General features: G+C 32.2%; 2 protein-coding genes across 2 annotated transcripts; both read right to left on the bottom strand.

Moving 5' to 3' along the window:
* Positions 1-7,375: 7,375 nt before the first annotated feature.
* On the bottom strand, positions 7,376-8,138 carry HELRODRAFT_158783 (hypothetical protein; the record flags this gene model as incomplete). The annotated part of the gene is made up of 3 exons (XM_009010770.1): positions 7,376-7,613; positions 7,687-7,807; positions 8,078-8,138. 3 exons carry the CDS (start codon positions 8,136-8,138, stop codon positions 7,376-7,378), a joined length of 420 nt encoding a protein of 139 aa, XP_009009018.1.
* Positions 8,139-12,610: 4,472 nt separating this feature from the next.
* On the bottom strand, positions 12,611-13,673 carry HELRODRAFT_63631 (hypothetical protein; the record flags this gene model as incomplete). The annotated part of the gene is made up of 4 exons (XM_009010769.1): positions 12,611-12,888; positions 12,993-13,221; positions 13,305-13,410; positions 13,504-13,673. Coding segments are annotated over 4 exons (783 nt in total), but the record flags the coding sequence as incomplete, so codon positions are not given.
* Positions 13,674-14,024: the final 351 nt, after the last annotated feature.

Raw genomic sequence — 14,024 nt, 5'->3', positions numbered from 1 at the left:
ATGCTTGACAAATTAAACGCTTTCAAATTTATTTTATATTATGTTTGTATGGTCATTTAAATATTTTAAATTTTGTCTGAATCTGAAATTTTTAATTTTCATTCAGTTAATCAATCAAAATTTAGGCAATCTTAAACTCAACATCAAGCTATTCTGAGAATCGTAAAAGCCCACGAAACTACGCACACGAGCAACATTGAGGTGGATTGCAAGATGTGACCTTCAGGACTTTAAACACACCTTCGACATGATGAATATGTACTAGAGACGCATCGAATGTTCCATCTGATCGAATGTTCGACCGAAATTAGATTTTCGGATTTTTGACAATTGCAAAATAGCCCAATATTGAAATTTTCGTTTAAACATCACTCTTTTGGATTCTAAAACATTAATGAATGTTTATTATTGGCGAACTTATGCCGCGAACTAATTTATGTTGGTCGTCATAATTGTTGAAACATCTAAATTTAAAAAAGAGTTTCCGTCTGATTTTTTTTTTTAAATTGTGGGTTTTTGATAATCGGCCAAATTTACTATTTGGTGCATCTCTAATATATGCGTGCAAATTCGGTCTTCTACCAGAATATATGTATTTATATATATGTATATATGCTGTATATATGTAGATATATATACTGAATACATCGCTGGTAGAAGACCGAATTTTTGACAATATGTACTAAATTCCATTGTAATGTAATTAATAAAATACAAGTTGATGAACACTAATAAATCGGTGGGATTTCTTAGATATATATACAATACTGTATATATATATATACACAGTATTGTCTATATATATATAGACAATACCGTGTATATATATATATACAGTATTGTATGAATTCTACCGAGTTGTTGGCATTAATCAATTTCAAGTTTGTCTTTTCAATTTTCCTCACTAGAATTTTCTTATTAACTAATAAACTTTGCTAAGGAACTTTGCTTTGTTTAAAAAAGAAACTATATTAGCTAATAAACTTTACTGAAGAACTTGGCTTTTTAAAAAAACTATAAATCAAGCCTATATATATATATATATTTATATATATATATCTAGCCATCAAATCTAACATGCAATCAACACATGGAACTCCAATAACCCGCCAAATTTTTGACAACAAAATAGTTTATCAAAACACCAACACAATACATATAAAAATTGCTAAAGCTGTACTATTAGATATCAATAAACTTCAAATAAACATACAACAAAGAAAGATAACATCATTACAAACTCGAATACTAGCTTCATAACAATGAAAAACAAAGAAATGACAAAAACAAAAATTGAAGAATGCGATATCAACTACTTTGCTACAGAACTTTGCTTTGTTTAAAGAAACTATATATACCAAACCTGCACTGAAGATGATTTATGAAAAATCGAAATAAGGCCTTATATGCATGATGAATTTGGATAACAACGGTTTCATTAAATTTTCATAACACGGCAAAATGAACAGGTGAGTGATGTTATTCTGTAGTTATATATTCTTTTCTTCTCCCGCTCACTGCTCTTCTGGCTCGGTGTTCTCATCATCAAACGCAACCGCAACAAATTGGTGACCCCGAACGCGATGGCTTGCGAAACCACGAAAAAGAGAACAGTGACGAGAGCCTCACTCCAACTAAACACATTCAGCACGGCGAACCCCAAAGCGTGGTTTACATATTTCGAAAATATGCTCAAGGGCCGAGGGTTCTCAGAAGAAAATGAATGGTACCCCACGTTGGTTGAAAGCCTACCAATAGATGTCGTCATAGATGTGGAGACGGGATTGGCGTCGGCACAAACTTACACCTCACTGAAGCGCGTGTTAACGCAGAGATATTCGGTCTCAGACGAAAAAAATTTGCGCACGTTGCTCCGAGGCGTGGCCATGGAAGACAGAACGCCATCACAACTATTGAGGCACATGCAAAGCCTGTGGGGGGCAAACAATAGAGACGAAAGCATTTTGAAACAATTGTGATTGGACCAGCTACCATCCGCAATACAAATGCATCTAGCAGTCTCAACCGACGAGACGCTACAAAGGTTAGCGACCATAGCTGACCGAATGCATCAAATATCCAATTGAAATGGTTCTACCACCATAACACACACCGCCGTAACAAAATCTGGTACCGAAAAGACAACTAAGAGAGATGAGATATTTGCATTCAGGCGCAAACATCAACAGAAACAACTAACGAAGACAAAATTCCCATCTAGAGCAGCAGATGGTGAGGAGACAGATGTTTGCTGGTACCATAAAACGTATGGGGACAGAGCAAAAAAGTGTGCGAGACCATGCAACTACAAAGCAAAAGTCGCCTACATCATGTACAAACATCAAACATCAACAAACAAAAGTAGTGACAAACAACAACGAACAGCCGCAAAAACAACAAGACACCACATCAACATTCAACAAACCGTGTCGCCTCTTCTACGTCACCGATAACATTTCGAAGACAAGGTTTTTGGTCGACACAGGAGCCCAGGTAAGTATCATACCTTCACGACAACACCTCCGAAGACCCAAATCTGACTACAAACTGCAAGCTGCAAATGGCACCACCATCGACACATTTGGACAACAGCTCGTAACCATCGACCTCGGTTTACGACGTAAGTTCAAATGGGTTTTCATCATTGCAAACGTCACACAGGCAATATTGGGTGCCGACTTCTTGTCACACTTCGATATTGCAGTCGACATGAGGAGACACAAAATTGTTGACAACACCACGAAATAAGGAGTTGATTTGTGCGGGCTTTATAAGAAACTACGATAATTATTCTGATAGGTATTCGGGCCGCTGATGAGTCCCCGGTAGGGACGAAACACGTGTCCAGCCTATCCAAACGAATACTATTCTTTTCTTCTCCCGCTCACTGCTTTTCTGCTTCGGTGTTCTCATCATCAAACGTAACCGCAACAAATTGGTGACCCCGACGTGATCGAGGAAAAACAAGCAACGAGAGTTTCCACTTCAACGCAGATCTTTCTTCGTTAAACAACACAGGATTGATCCCGGCAATGCAACTTCATCCATCACGTTCGCCAACACACGCTGCGACGATCGGGTGGGAAAGTATTGTCGGATTGAAAATCCTAGCGACTAAAAAGACTATTAAATAAAACACCACGAAATAAGGAGTTGATTTGTGCGGGCTTTATAAGAAACTGCGATAACTATTCTGATAGGTATTCGGGCTGCTGATGAGTCCCCGGTAGGGACGAAACACGCGTCCAGCCTATCCAAACGAATACTATTCTTTTCTTTTCCCGCTCACTGCTCTTCTGGTTCGGTGTTCTCATCATTCAACGCAACCGCAACACTGGGGTCATTGGCAGGAGCCTTCTTACATATAGGGTTAGCCATAGCTGTCTTCCATTTATTTGGTTGGTAGAAAGTTACTTTTTGAAGAATGTATCAAAAATGTGGCACAATGGAAGAGCCAAATCTGAGGCACATATTTTAAGATGTTGGGTATACTGAAGGCATTTTTTCAAGTTACAATGAGAAATATGTACTGAATGAGGAGTTAAGCAAATTACTTACATCCAATTTTTTAGTACGGTGTGGTTAGTAACCGATACTTTTTCGATGATGATAATAATAATAATAAACATATCAATTTAACTCAGTATTATCTTCATCAATGCGTCTTTGGGATTCCTTACCGGATAATGCTAAGGCATCTCCTTCGTTGGGTCTTTTTAAAGCATCAATTTTAAAACTCATATTGTCTAACCTTTTTACGACATGCTAATTTTAATTTTTGTTTATTAAATTATCCTTTGTTGAATATTTCCGTTTAATTTTGTTTATTCTTTAAGAAATTTTGAATTTCATTTTGTAATGTCTTTTGATTTCTATGCACAGTTTTTTAAGGTGGTCTACATATACATACGTATCTTGATCTCCGGTGATTTTGCCGAATAAAATTTTGTTCAAATTCAAAAAAAAATTCAAAATTTGATTTCCTTTACTACTAATGATATCAAATTAAATAGAAAGAAAATGAAATTTTATTTGTTTCTCAAAATAAAATAAACAAATATAAAAAATAGTTGAAGACATGTAAAGCCAATAAAAAAATCTTGTATAACAAATTTTTAAACTAAAATGGATAAAAAAAATTACTCATTATCTTCATAAAGACACTAAAAGGTTAAATTTATTGATTAACAAAATTGTATAAAACTGAATGTTCCTTAAATGAAAAAGTAACGGGAAAATTAGAAATGTATTTTTAATAATTTAAACATGAACAATTTGCTAGCTATTCATGAACGATCTGAAAAAAGTTTGACCTTTAAAGTTATTAAGCTAAATAAAAACATAGTTTTACATTCAAAACAGGGCTAAAGGTTAAATTGAGTGTTAACATGATTGAATTAAAAACACATCAACTGGGCTCCTCTTCCGTTTCAAGCCCATTTTCTAAAGATCCCACCCAGGTTATAGGATTGGCTTTCTCCAGAAATAAAACCAGCTTGTCATTTTGTACCTGGAGTTTGGAATAAAAATGACAGTGAAAGGTATGAATAGATGAATGAATGTATGAAATAGATCTGTTGAAAAGTAAAATTTTATAATAATAATAAAAGAAAAATGCTAGAGGATCTAGATCCAAGGCCATTAACTAAGCAATCTTGATTGATTATATGTTATCTTGATTGAAAACAGTTAAAGATTGACAAAATATTAATTCGTTATTATAAATTTCAAAGTTCATAAAACGAATTGTAATATTTTCGAAAACAAACCTAAAATAAGATTTGATATAGCAAAAATTATATGACAAGGCAAAAAAGCTACCAATACTACCAATGTGTAACGTCGAAAAACCACTTTTTTGTTAAAAAATAAAAACGAGTACTTTGATTTTATTGATTAAAAAGTATATTTAAAAATAACCGTCAAAAATTATTTTTATCATATTTTAATTTACAAAATGGTGAGTCGATTGAACCCTTTTAGCTAAGGATAAATTTTTGTATAAGGGGCTCTATATATTTTACTTAATTTATATGTTAAAAATGGTTAACTCCGGTTAACAGAAGCAGTCGCTGAATTTGATAATTTTGTAAGAGCATGAATTATTTGTGTAACCGGCATGCAATTTATTTTAAAATCGATCGAAATAAAGTAATGCTGAAAATAAAAAACCGCTCAACAGCTAAATTTATTTTTTTAAATTGTTACTAAATTTTTTTTTCTAGAAGACCAACCAATAATGAATTCAAAAATTATCACTAACTATGTATGAGCTTTTTTCTGGGTTAATTTCAGCATGTAATTTGTTGACAGCGTATCGATATTTTTCCGCTGACAATTCGATTATCGCCGCTAAATTTCTGATAAAAAAAAATTTTAAATAACATAAAACTTATTTATTTTTATATACCATTCATAAATATCAACAACACAAACACGCTTATGAAGCCACACATCAGACACATGATAGTTGGGGAACTCTTTTGCAATCTATTTTGCAACTATCACACATTGTTGTAGACCTTGAAAATGCAATTGATCGAGTTCCCCGTGAAGCAATCAGGTGGAGTCTACGTCGACAACTCATTCCAGAATATCTTGTTCAACTTATGATGGAAATGTATACGAATACTAAGACTCTTGTCAGCACAACGGTTGGAAACACATACGCATTTGATGCGTTGGAGTTCACTAAGGCTCGATTCTCAGTCCACTGTTATTTATAACTGTGATGGAAGAAATCACAAAACCGATACGCACTGGTGACATTTGGATTCTAATATATGCTGATGATATCGTTTTAACAGCTACGACTGAGCAGAATGCAGCACAGATGGTTGAAGATTGGAACACCAGACTCGCCGATCATAGATTCAAAGTCAACATCAGCAAAACCAAAGCAATGAACACTGGTGAATCCATCCAATCCACATCTACTGGACGATGGCCCCGTTCAGTTTGTAAAGCTGGTGTAGGTAACAATTCAATCAAGTGTCAGCAGTGTAACCAGTGGTGTCATAAACGTTGTTCAAAAATAATTGCTACTTTATCTAAAGTGTCCAATTTTGTTTGTCCTGCTTGCATCAATCCACAACAACAAATTCGAAATAGCAATGTTTTTGAAGCCATTAAGGTAGAGAAAGTCACATCGTTTCAATATCTAGGAGATGTTCTAAATTGTACTGGAACAACTGAAGCTGCCATTCGAGCACGTATACGTGCAGCCTGGAATAAATAGCATCTACTTGCCTCTATATTGATGCGGCGTGACATCCCACTACCACTACGATAAGACTTAATAAATCTGTGATACGTCCGGTGTTGTTATATGGTGCAGAAACATGGCCAATGACAACCAAACTGGAACAACAACTTCAACGAACCGACATGAAAATGCTCCGATGGGTGCAACGAATTAGTCTGAAGGACCACATCAAATCCACCGAAATCCTGCGTCGTGCTGGTTTAGATGATATAAAGGACGAATGCCGGCAACACCGTCTGCGGTGGTTTGGTCATGTCAAACGAAGTAGAAACAGTGCCATAACTTCTCTTGCAGATGTTGAAGTACCTGGCACACGTCCCAAAGGCCGTCCAAAGAAGTCCTGGTCGCAAACAATCGAGCCAGACATGAAAGCTCTAAATTTAAATGAAATGGATACAACTGATCGTCTAATTTGGCGCAAAAAGTTGATGGCAAAGAGAACAACGTCCTACCTCGGGGAACCGGGTCTCTGGACGCAAAACGAAGATTGATCGAATCAAATCCGGAATAGACCTTTAACAAACCTTAGACATAATACCAAATCCGAGAACCCACTTTTTCAATAAATTACTACTGATATCATTTGTCACCATTTTGTTGTTTTATTTAATAGATAATTTTTTTTGTTCAGTTTTACAAGTTCCATGTTTTTTCTGATTTTTGTTATTAAGTTGTATTTATATTTCAACAAAATTTTTTATGCATTATGAAAAAATTGGGAACGAGTTATACTTTTCACTTTGTTACGCTTTTACGTGCTTATATTATTAAAATTGGTTAATAATCCATCAATCATACTGAATGTAAATATAAAATAAATAAAAATAGAAATTTGTAACAAGAATCTGGATTTTTCCAAAATATGGATTCTAAATATTTGTTTTATTTGTCTTTTGGTCAATCTAGCAAAGCAAGATCAAGTATTAATGGCCAGTACACCGTCACCCAGGGTCACCCAGAAACCTTTTGTAGCCTGAGAGAGAGGTTTGGCTGAGGCTCATAGTCAATAAACTTATTTTTATTATCTCTCAATCTCCGGCTGATTAACTCATTTCCTGATATTTTTCAGATTTTAATGATGAACCTAACCTAATCGTCCATTAAACGTTTTTATGATTGCTCATCCTCACATGTGGATTTCCAATCTTTGTAGTCTCTTTTGCCCCTTTCTGGGTTGCCCTGCCACCAAGCCACCCTAAAATCATCAAATTTTAATGATGAACCTAACCTAATCGTCCATCTAACATTTTTATGATTGCTTATCCTCACATGTGGATTTTCAATCTTTGTAGTCAGGGAAAATTTGTCCCTTTTGCTCCTTTCTGGGTTGCCCTGCCACCAAGCCACCCTAAAATGATCATCATTGTAATGAAAGTAAAATTTGAAAATAAAAATAAAATGTATTTGAGTCATATAATTACCTTGTTCCAAATTCAACCGTTACATTACCATTGGCTGCAGCATTCACAGATCTTTTTTTCTTCAAACCAGGTATAACTATTGTCACTTTTATTGATGACAATCCAATCTCCTCTGTAGTAACTAAAATTTTATATAATGTATAACATATATATTATTTATTATATAAGCTATTGAATAATATATATAATTGATATTAATATAATAATACTAAAACAAATTATGAATCTAAAATAATCTTATCACATGCACAACCTCCTATAGGAAGCCTGTATTCTTTGAACAATGACAACATTTTGGAAGTGAATTTGATAAAAACTTTATGCCTTGCCTTCAGCGAAAGCTAGCCAAACTGGGATGGATACAATATTATTGTAATAACCATTAATTAACCATTAATTTTTCCAGCTGATTTAAAAAAATAAATATCAATAGTTTTGTTGTTTTTGGCCATTTTGGTTTACATAGAAATACTTTGTAACATGAAAATATTAATTTTTAAATTTAGATCAACATATTTTTGGATTACACTTTGCTACATTATAGGGTGAGCCCAGACTGCATTGAACTATGAAACAAAGGTAAAATTGATTTCCCTTCACCGTGATTTGAAATTGATTAGGAATGAAAGTGATATGACAACACCTTGCAATTATGGTAAAAATTATTCAATAAAAAATCTTCGTGGTAATGGTGATTTGACAAAAAATGGTAGAGGTGATGTTCTTATGTCAATAGTAAGATGGCTTTATGCTTGTTGGGTGCAATATGCTGCTTGCCTTAATTTAATACTTATTTACTTCTTGAATAAAAAGACATATTATTATTGATTGCTCATTTGCTATAAATTTAATGGTATAATTTAACCTTTGAACTATGTAAAACTTTTAACTTATGTAAACATTTTTATTTAATTAATTATTATTTCAGTTTTTTATCAAATGTCTCTAGCTAGAAGAATGACTATTTAGAAGTTTCTTGGCTCTTATGGTTATTATACTCATACTAATTTGTTGAAACAGAAAAATTAATTGTTTTCTAATAAATGAAGAATTTGAATATAACATGGATAAATCAAAAATCTTGTGGCAGACTATTAACATTTTGAGCAAAAATTTAGACAACTCACAATGAACTTTACACTTTTTAATTAGTACGCTGCACGGCTAGACATAGTTTTACCAGATTTATTAGCAAAAGTAAGAAGAAAACATGTTTGCATTTTATAAAATATAAAATTAAATAAAATTAAGACAAAATCATAGATCCATCCTAGGTTTTGCCATGCAGTAGTTAAAGAGACATATCTTACCAATAAAAAACAAACAGAACTGAAAAAATTATGTTCTTAGTTAATAATAGTTAGGGTTACACGATTAATAAGTATAATTATAATATAAAAAATTTCTAAATAAAAAATCATAACATGCCTCTTCAACTTAAATTAAAGTTTTAACTCAAAGTTTAAGTCTTTATATTTTTATAAACTATAAATAACTACTGCATGGAAAAAACAAGGATGGATCTCTAATTTTGCCAAAATTAAAAAGAGAAAAAAAACACATGTTTAAAATTTAAAAAATTTTTAAACTGTACCATGCCATGTAAGTCTCTGAATAAATGTGTTGAATTGTAAAAAAAAATTAATAAATAATAAGTAATAAGACCTGTAAAAAGCTAAAAAAAAGTTAGTGCATTGTAAGATTGTATGTACTATGTAATCATTGTAGATTGTAATCATGTAACAATCAGAATGTATATCTAAAATCTAAGCCCTAACAAGTAAAAAAATGTAAATTTATAAAAAAATTTCTCACCTTACTCTTTGGATTTATTTTATTTTGATTTAATTAATTTAACATTTTCACCTACGTATTACAATTGAAATGATTCAAAAGGAACCGAATCACCAATTAGTGTAGAACTCATGGCATTTACAGATTTAATAATTAAAACTTAGAGAAGAGACGACTTACTGAAAAATGCTATAAAATTAATATTTAAATGTTAAGCTGAATGCAACAGGGTTGGCCCGAAAATTAATTAGGGTATTTGGGGTTTCCCTATATAAAGAAATCATGCTAACTTCCTTATTTAAATGATGCACAGCCAATGTACCCAAGCCAAGCTAATTTGAGATAATCGTGCTTGACAGGCCGCCTTGTTGCTACAATTATAAGTGGGCAAAATACGGCCCGTTAGTTCATTTCATGGATTCCAATGGTATGCCATTTATGTTATCAGCATTTCATTGGGACATTAAAAAAACATTTGGTTGTTCTGTTTAATTTTTATAATTCTATGAATATTTCCCTATATAAATCAACTTGCACTGATGATGATTCGGAATCGAAATATGGCCTTATTTGCAGCATGAATTCGGAAAATAAGTTTAATTTGAATTTTAATGAACTAAACGTTTTCCAAAAAACTTTAGTGAGAAAAATCGAAAAAACGAACTACAAACATATTAACGCCAAACATTCGGTAGAATTTATAGAATATTGTAAATATATATATATATATATATATATATATATATATATATATATATATATATATATATATATAATTCCTTTATTTGCAAAAAAAAGCTGCTGACCTGAAGCAGACATGGATATATATATAATATCAATATCCATGTATAATATATATATATATATATATATATATATATATATATATATGTATATATATATCCATGGAAGCAGAGCTTATTTGACACCATAACAGAGAATACAAAAAGAAAAGAATGAAAATAAAACTTATACTGTTCATATAATCAAATATAACTAAAAATATTATTAAACATATAAAATATTTTTAACTATTTAGTTGAGACCAGAGCTATAAAATGAACAATTATTATTAATAAGAAAAAATGACGCTCGTTACTACTAGCACCAATGTTATAACTTCAAAAATCTTTATATTTCCAACACACAGTGTTGTAGCGTCCAACGATCGTCAAATGTTTCGTAGGTTCAAGATTTTAGATAGATGAACACAACTGCTTCAAACGCAAACTTTGTTGAACGTTTATTCGAAAGACAACAGTAATAAAAACAAATAAACTAATCCAAATAATTACATAAAACATAAATCACATTTACAACTTCTCTTCAAACCTCGCTATTGACTTCGCTACTCCTGCCTCCTTATACCCTCCACGGCATTATATGAAAAGATTCTATGGTTTAAAATCATGACAAATAGCGAAGATAACAAATATAACAAAATAACAATAATTAATTATAGAGCGTAATTTCACCATCCTAGCGGTTATAAAAAAACAGAGAACTTCTATAGGGTAACTGCATACATACAAAATATGACACACACGCGCGCGCGCGTGCACACACACACACACACATACACGATCAACAACCACTCAAACAATCAAGTCAAAAGAAAAATATAACCAAGACGACAACTTCTAAATTCATTCAAAAAGTTTCAAAAATTACATTGAATTATTAAGCATAAATATCAATCGTAAGATACATCCAAAAATTCTTTGCAGTATGTTAAACGATTACAAACCATACACCATATATAAAAGAGATATACATACACACACGCACGCACGCACGCACACACACACACCACACACACACATTAATTTCATCCATACACGTATGTACAGTAAATAAAGTATAAATGTATATAAAATGTAAATTATATTTCAAAAGACCAAATAGAGTGGATACAGAAGAAATGACTAAATTTTGTGACATAAACGACATTCACATGAAAACCATCACACATCACACATATGAATATCTTAACTAATAATTTAACTAATGTATTCAAATAATAATAAAACTTTCATGAATCTATTCAGTCGCGAATCTAGGGCCCTGTCTGAAAGGAACAGTATTTGTATAAAACCAGTAAAACTCATTTTTGCCACCCCGTCCGTGAATCTCTCTCTACGCAAAAATAAATGATTGGTAACAATGGCTTCATCAATACAGTGATTAATGCTGGCATTTTTTCGGATCTTTGAGTGCTTTTCTTTTACTTATATAAAATTTGGTGGTACATTTTTCTATGTTGTTATAATAATACAAGCAAATACAAATATATTTTATTAATATTGTATTATTCTAACGATCTGAATTGGTAAAATAAATCAAATAAAAATTAAGTAAAAAAAAAATTGAGTAAATGAAAATTATCGAATAAGTTATTTATAAAAGAATACTTTCAAAATATTAACTTGAAAACAAAACTGTTTTGAATGAAATTAAAAAAATTGAAAAATCAAAATAAAATTTCAGCGTTAATTTTGACAAAAAGGTGAATGTTTGTTGGTTTCCAGATATAAAATACCTACAAAAAAAGATTTAATTTATTGATTTTAAATTGAAAAACAGTACAAATTAAAAAACAAATGCGAAAACCTTTTTTAATCGGTGATTTATCTGCAGAGAAACCCATCACAGCACATGAAAATCCGCCGTTGCAATAATTGCAGGATTTCTTTTGCAAAATGTTAGTTAAATGTTATTTTGAAGATTGTTTTAATAATTAAGACAAAAATATCTTACAGGAAGATGTTTAATGTCAGAACAGTTTTTGTATGAGTCAAAACAATCGTCTTCAACTGATTCAATCATGAATGTTGTGACCACATAGTGACTACACGCATTTGCTGTGAAAATGTTGAATGTTTCTAAATTTGATTTGTTTCACAAAAACATTAAATTACATTGAAAATAAACGATAAGTTTGAAGGGGTGAGTAGTTACATCGGAAAGTATTAGCGCGGTGATCGGTGAACACCTCTGTTTCATCTGCTTATGCCACGTTTTTTTGGAAAACGAAATTTGAATGCAAGAGAACAATTGTTTCAAACTAAACAAATTTCCGTTTTTAAAAGTACATAATAATAATTAAAAAAATTACTCTGTTCTTGGGTTATCAAGTAAGCTTGTAAATGAATGAATTATAGGCCCCATAGAAAAAAAGTGATGAACACCAATGGATTAATGCTATTGAACCGATAAAGTAAACCCACTCACTTAAACATCCCGCTTGCTGCTTTCCCCCATTCGGATAAAAATCAAGATGCCCTAATGACCTTGCTGTTCCAAGGATGTTATCCGTGTGAATGATGTCGACGAAATCAGCTGATGATGGGTTAACTCCAACTGTCACGTTGGAAACGCCTTCGAAATACGGACCGGCAGGGTCTAATCCTACAAGTTTGTGTTTCGTAATATGTTTAATGTTGCAAAAATTAATTTAATAGTCTAAAGTATAGTAATTAATATAAATCCAATTGATAAAGTAAATGTTGGACCTGTAACACGTCTGATTTTCAACCTCATTCCCAAGTGACCACATACGTGGGATCCTAAACTGTGACCGATGCACCAGATGTAATTCTTTGGGTAGTTGTGCTTCTCAACAAGATTGCCAAGCACGACAGCGGAGTATGCACCGACAGATCGAGTGTTGGAAGCTGATTGTGGATAGAGTACATCGTTCGACCCATATTCCCAGTCTAGAAGAATCACATTTGCATCCATCTGCCATTTATTTTAAATTGGGTTTAGAACAAGAAATGCTGCAAATTATTTTTAACATCAAACAAAATTTATCATTAACTCACTCTTCGCAACAACGCATTTTTCAAGTTTGTCACCCAAGAAACTCCACTGTCGTGTGTCCAGCCGTGTACAGCCACGACGGTGCTTTTTGTGAAATCAAACATTTTTCTGTAAAATTATTTTGGTCACTTTTCAAATCAATGTAACATTAATAAATGCCAACAACATTCAAATTATTGAATAATAATTTAAGTTTCTAACGGTAAAATCGTTTCAGATAACAATTCTGGAATGTCGGGGTTATTTCTTGTGAATAATAAATGCATTGGTTTTTTCTTCATCGATTCTAAGCACTCGGGCAACGGCATCTTATGAAAAGGTTCTCTATCATCGAAACAACCGATCAAGTCACAGCAGACATAACCACCCCTACAAAAAATCAGTTGAATTTTAATACTCGTGGCGATGAAAATTGCTCTATTTTCTACATTTAAATTACCTCACAAAAGGGACCAACGTGAAAATGAACAAAACAAATAAATACATGACCGTAATTTTTTTAAATGAATAAAATAATCAGCTGAAACAATGGTTTTGACTAGGGTTTTAAATAATTTTAATCTGATAATTTTTTTTAAATTATCAAAAACTCCAAGTCCATTCAAGCTGAAGTGCTGTTATAAAAGTAAATTTTGTTTGGCATTCCTTTAATAAACACCATCCCAATCAAAGTTAGTATAAATAGTTCAAATTATCTATTGTTTTATCAAATAAAATGAAGC

This window comes from Helobdella robusta, assembly GCF_000326865.2.
Source record: "Helobdella robusta unplaced genomic scaffold HELROscaffold_1, whole genome shotgun sequence".
NCBI lineage: Eukaryota > Metazoa > Annelida > Clitellata > Rhynchobdellida > Glossiphoniidae > Helobdella > Helobdella robusta.
This window is presented reverse-complemented; position numbering and strand designations above follow the sequence as displayed.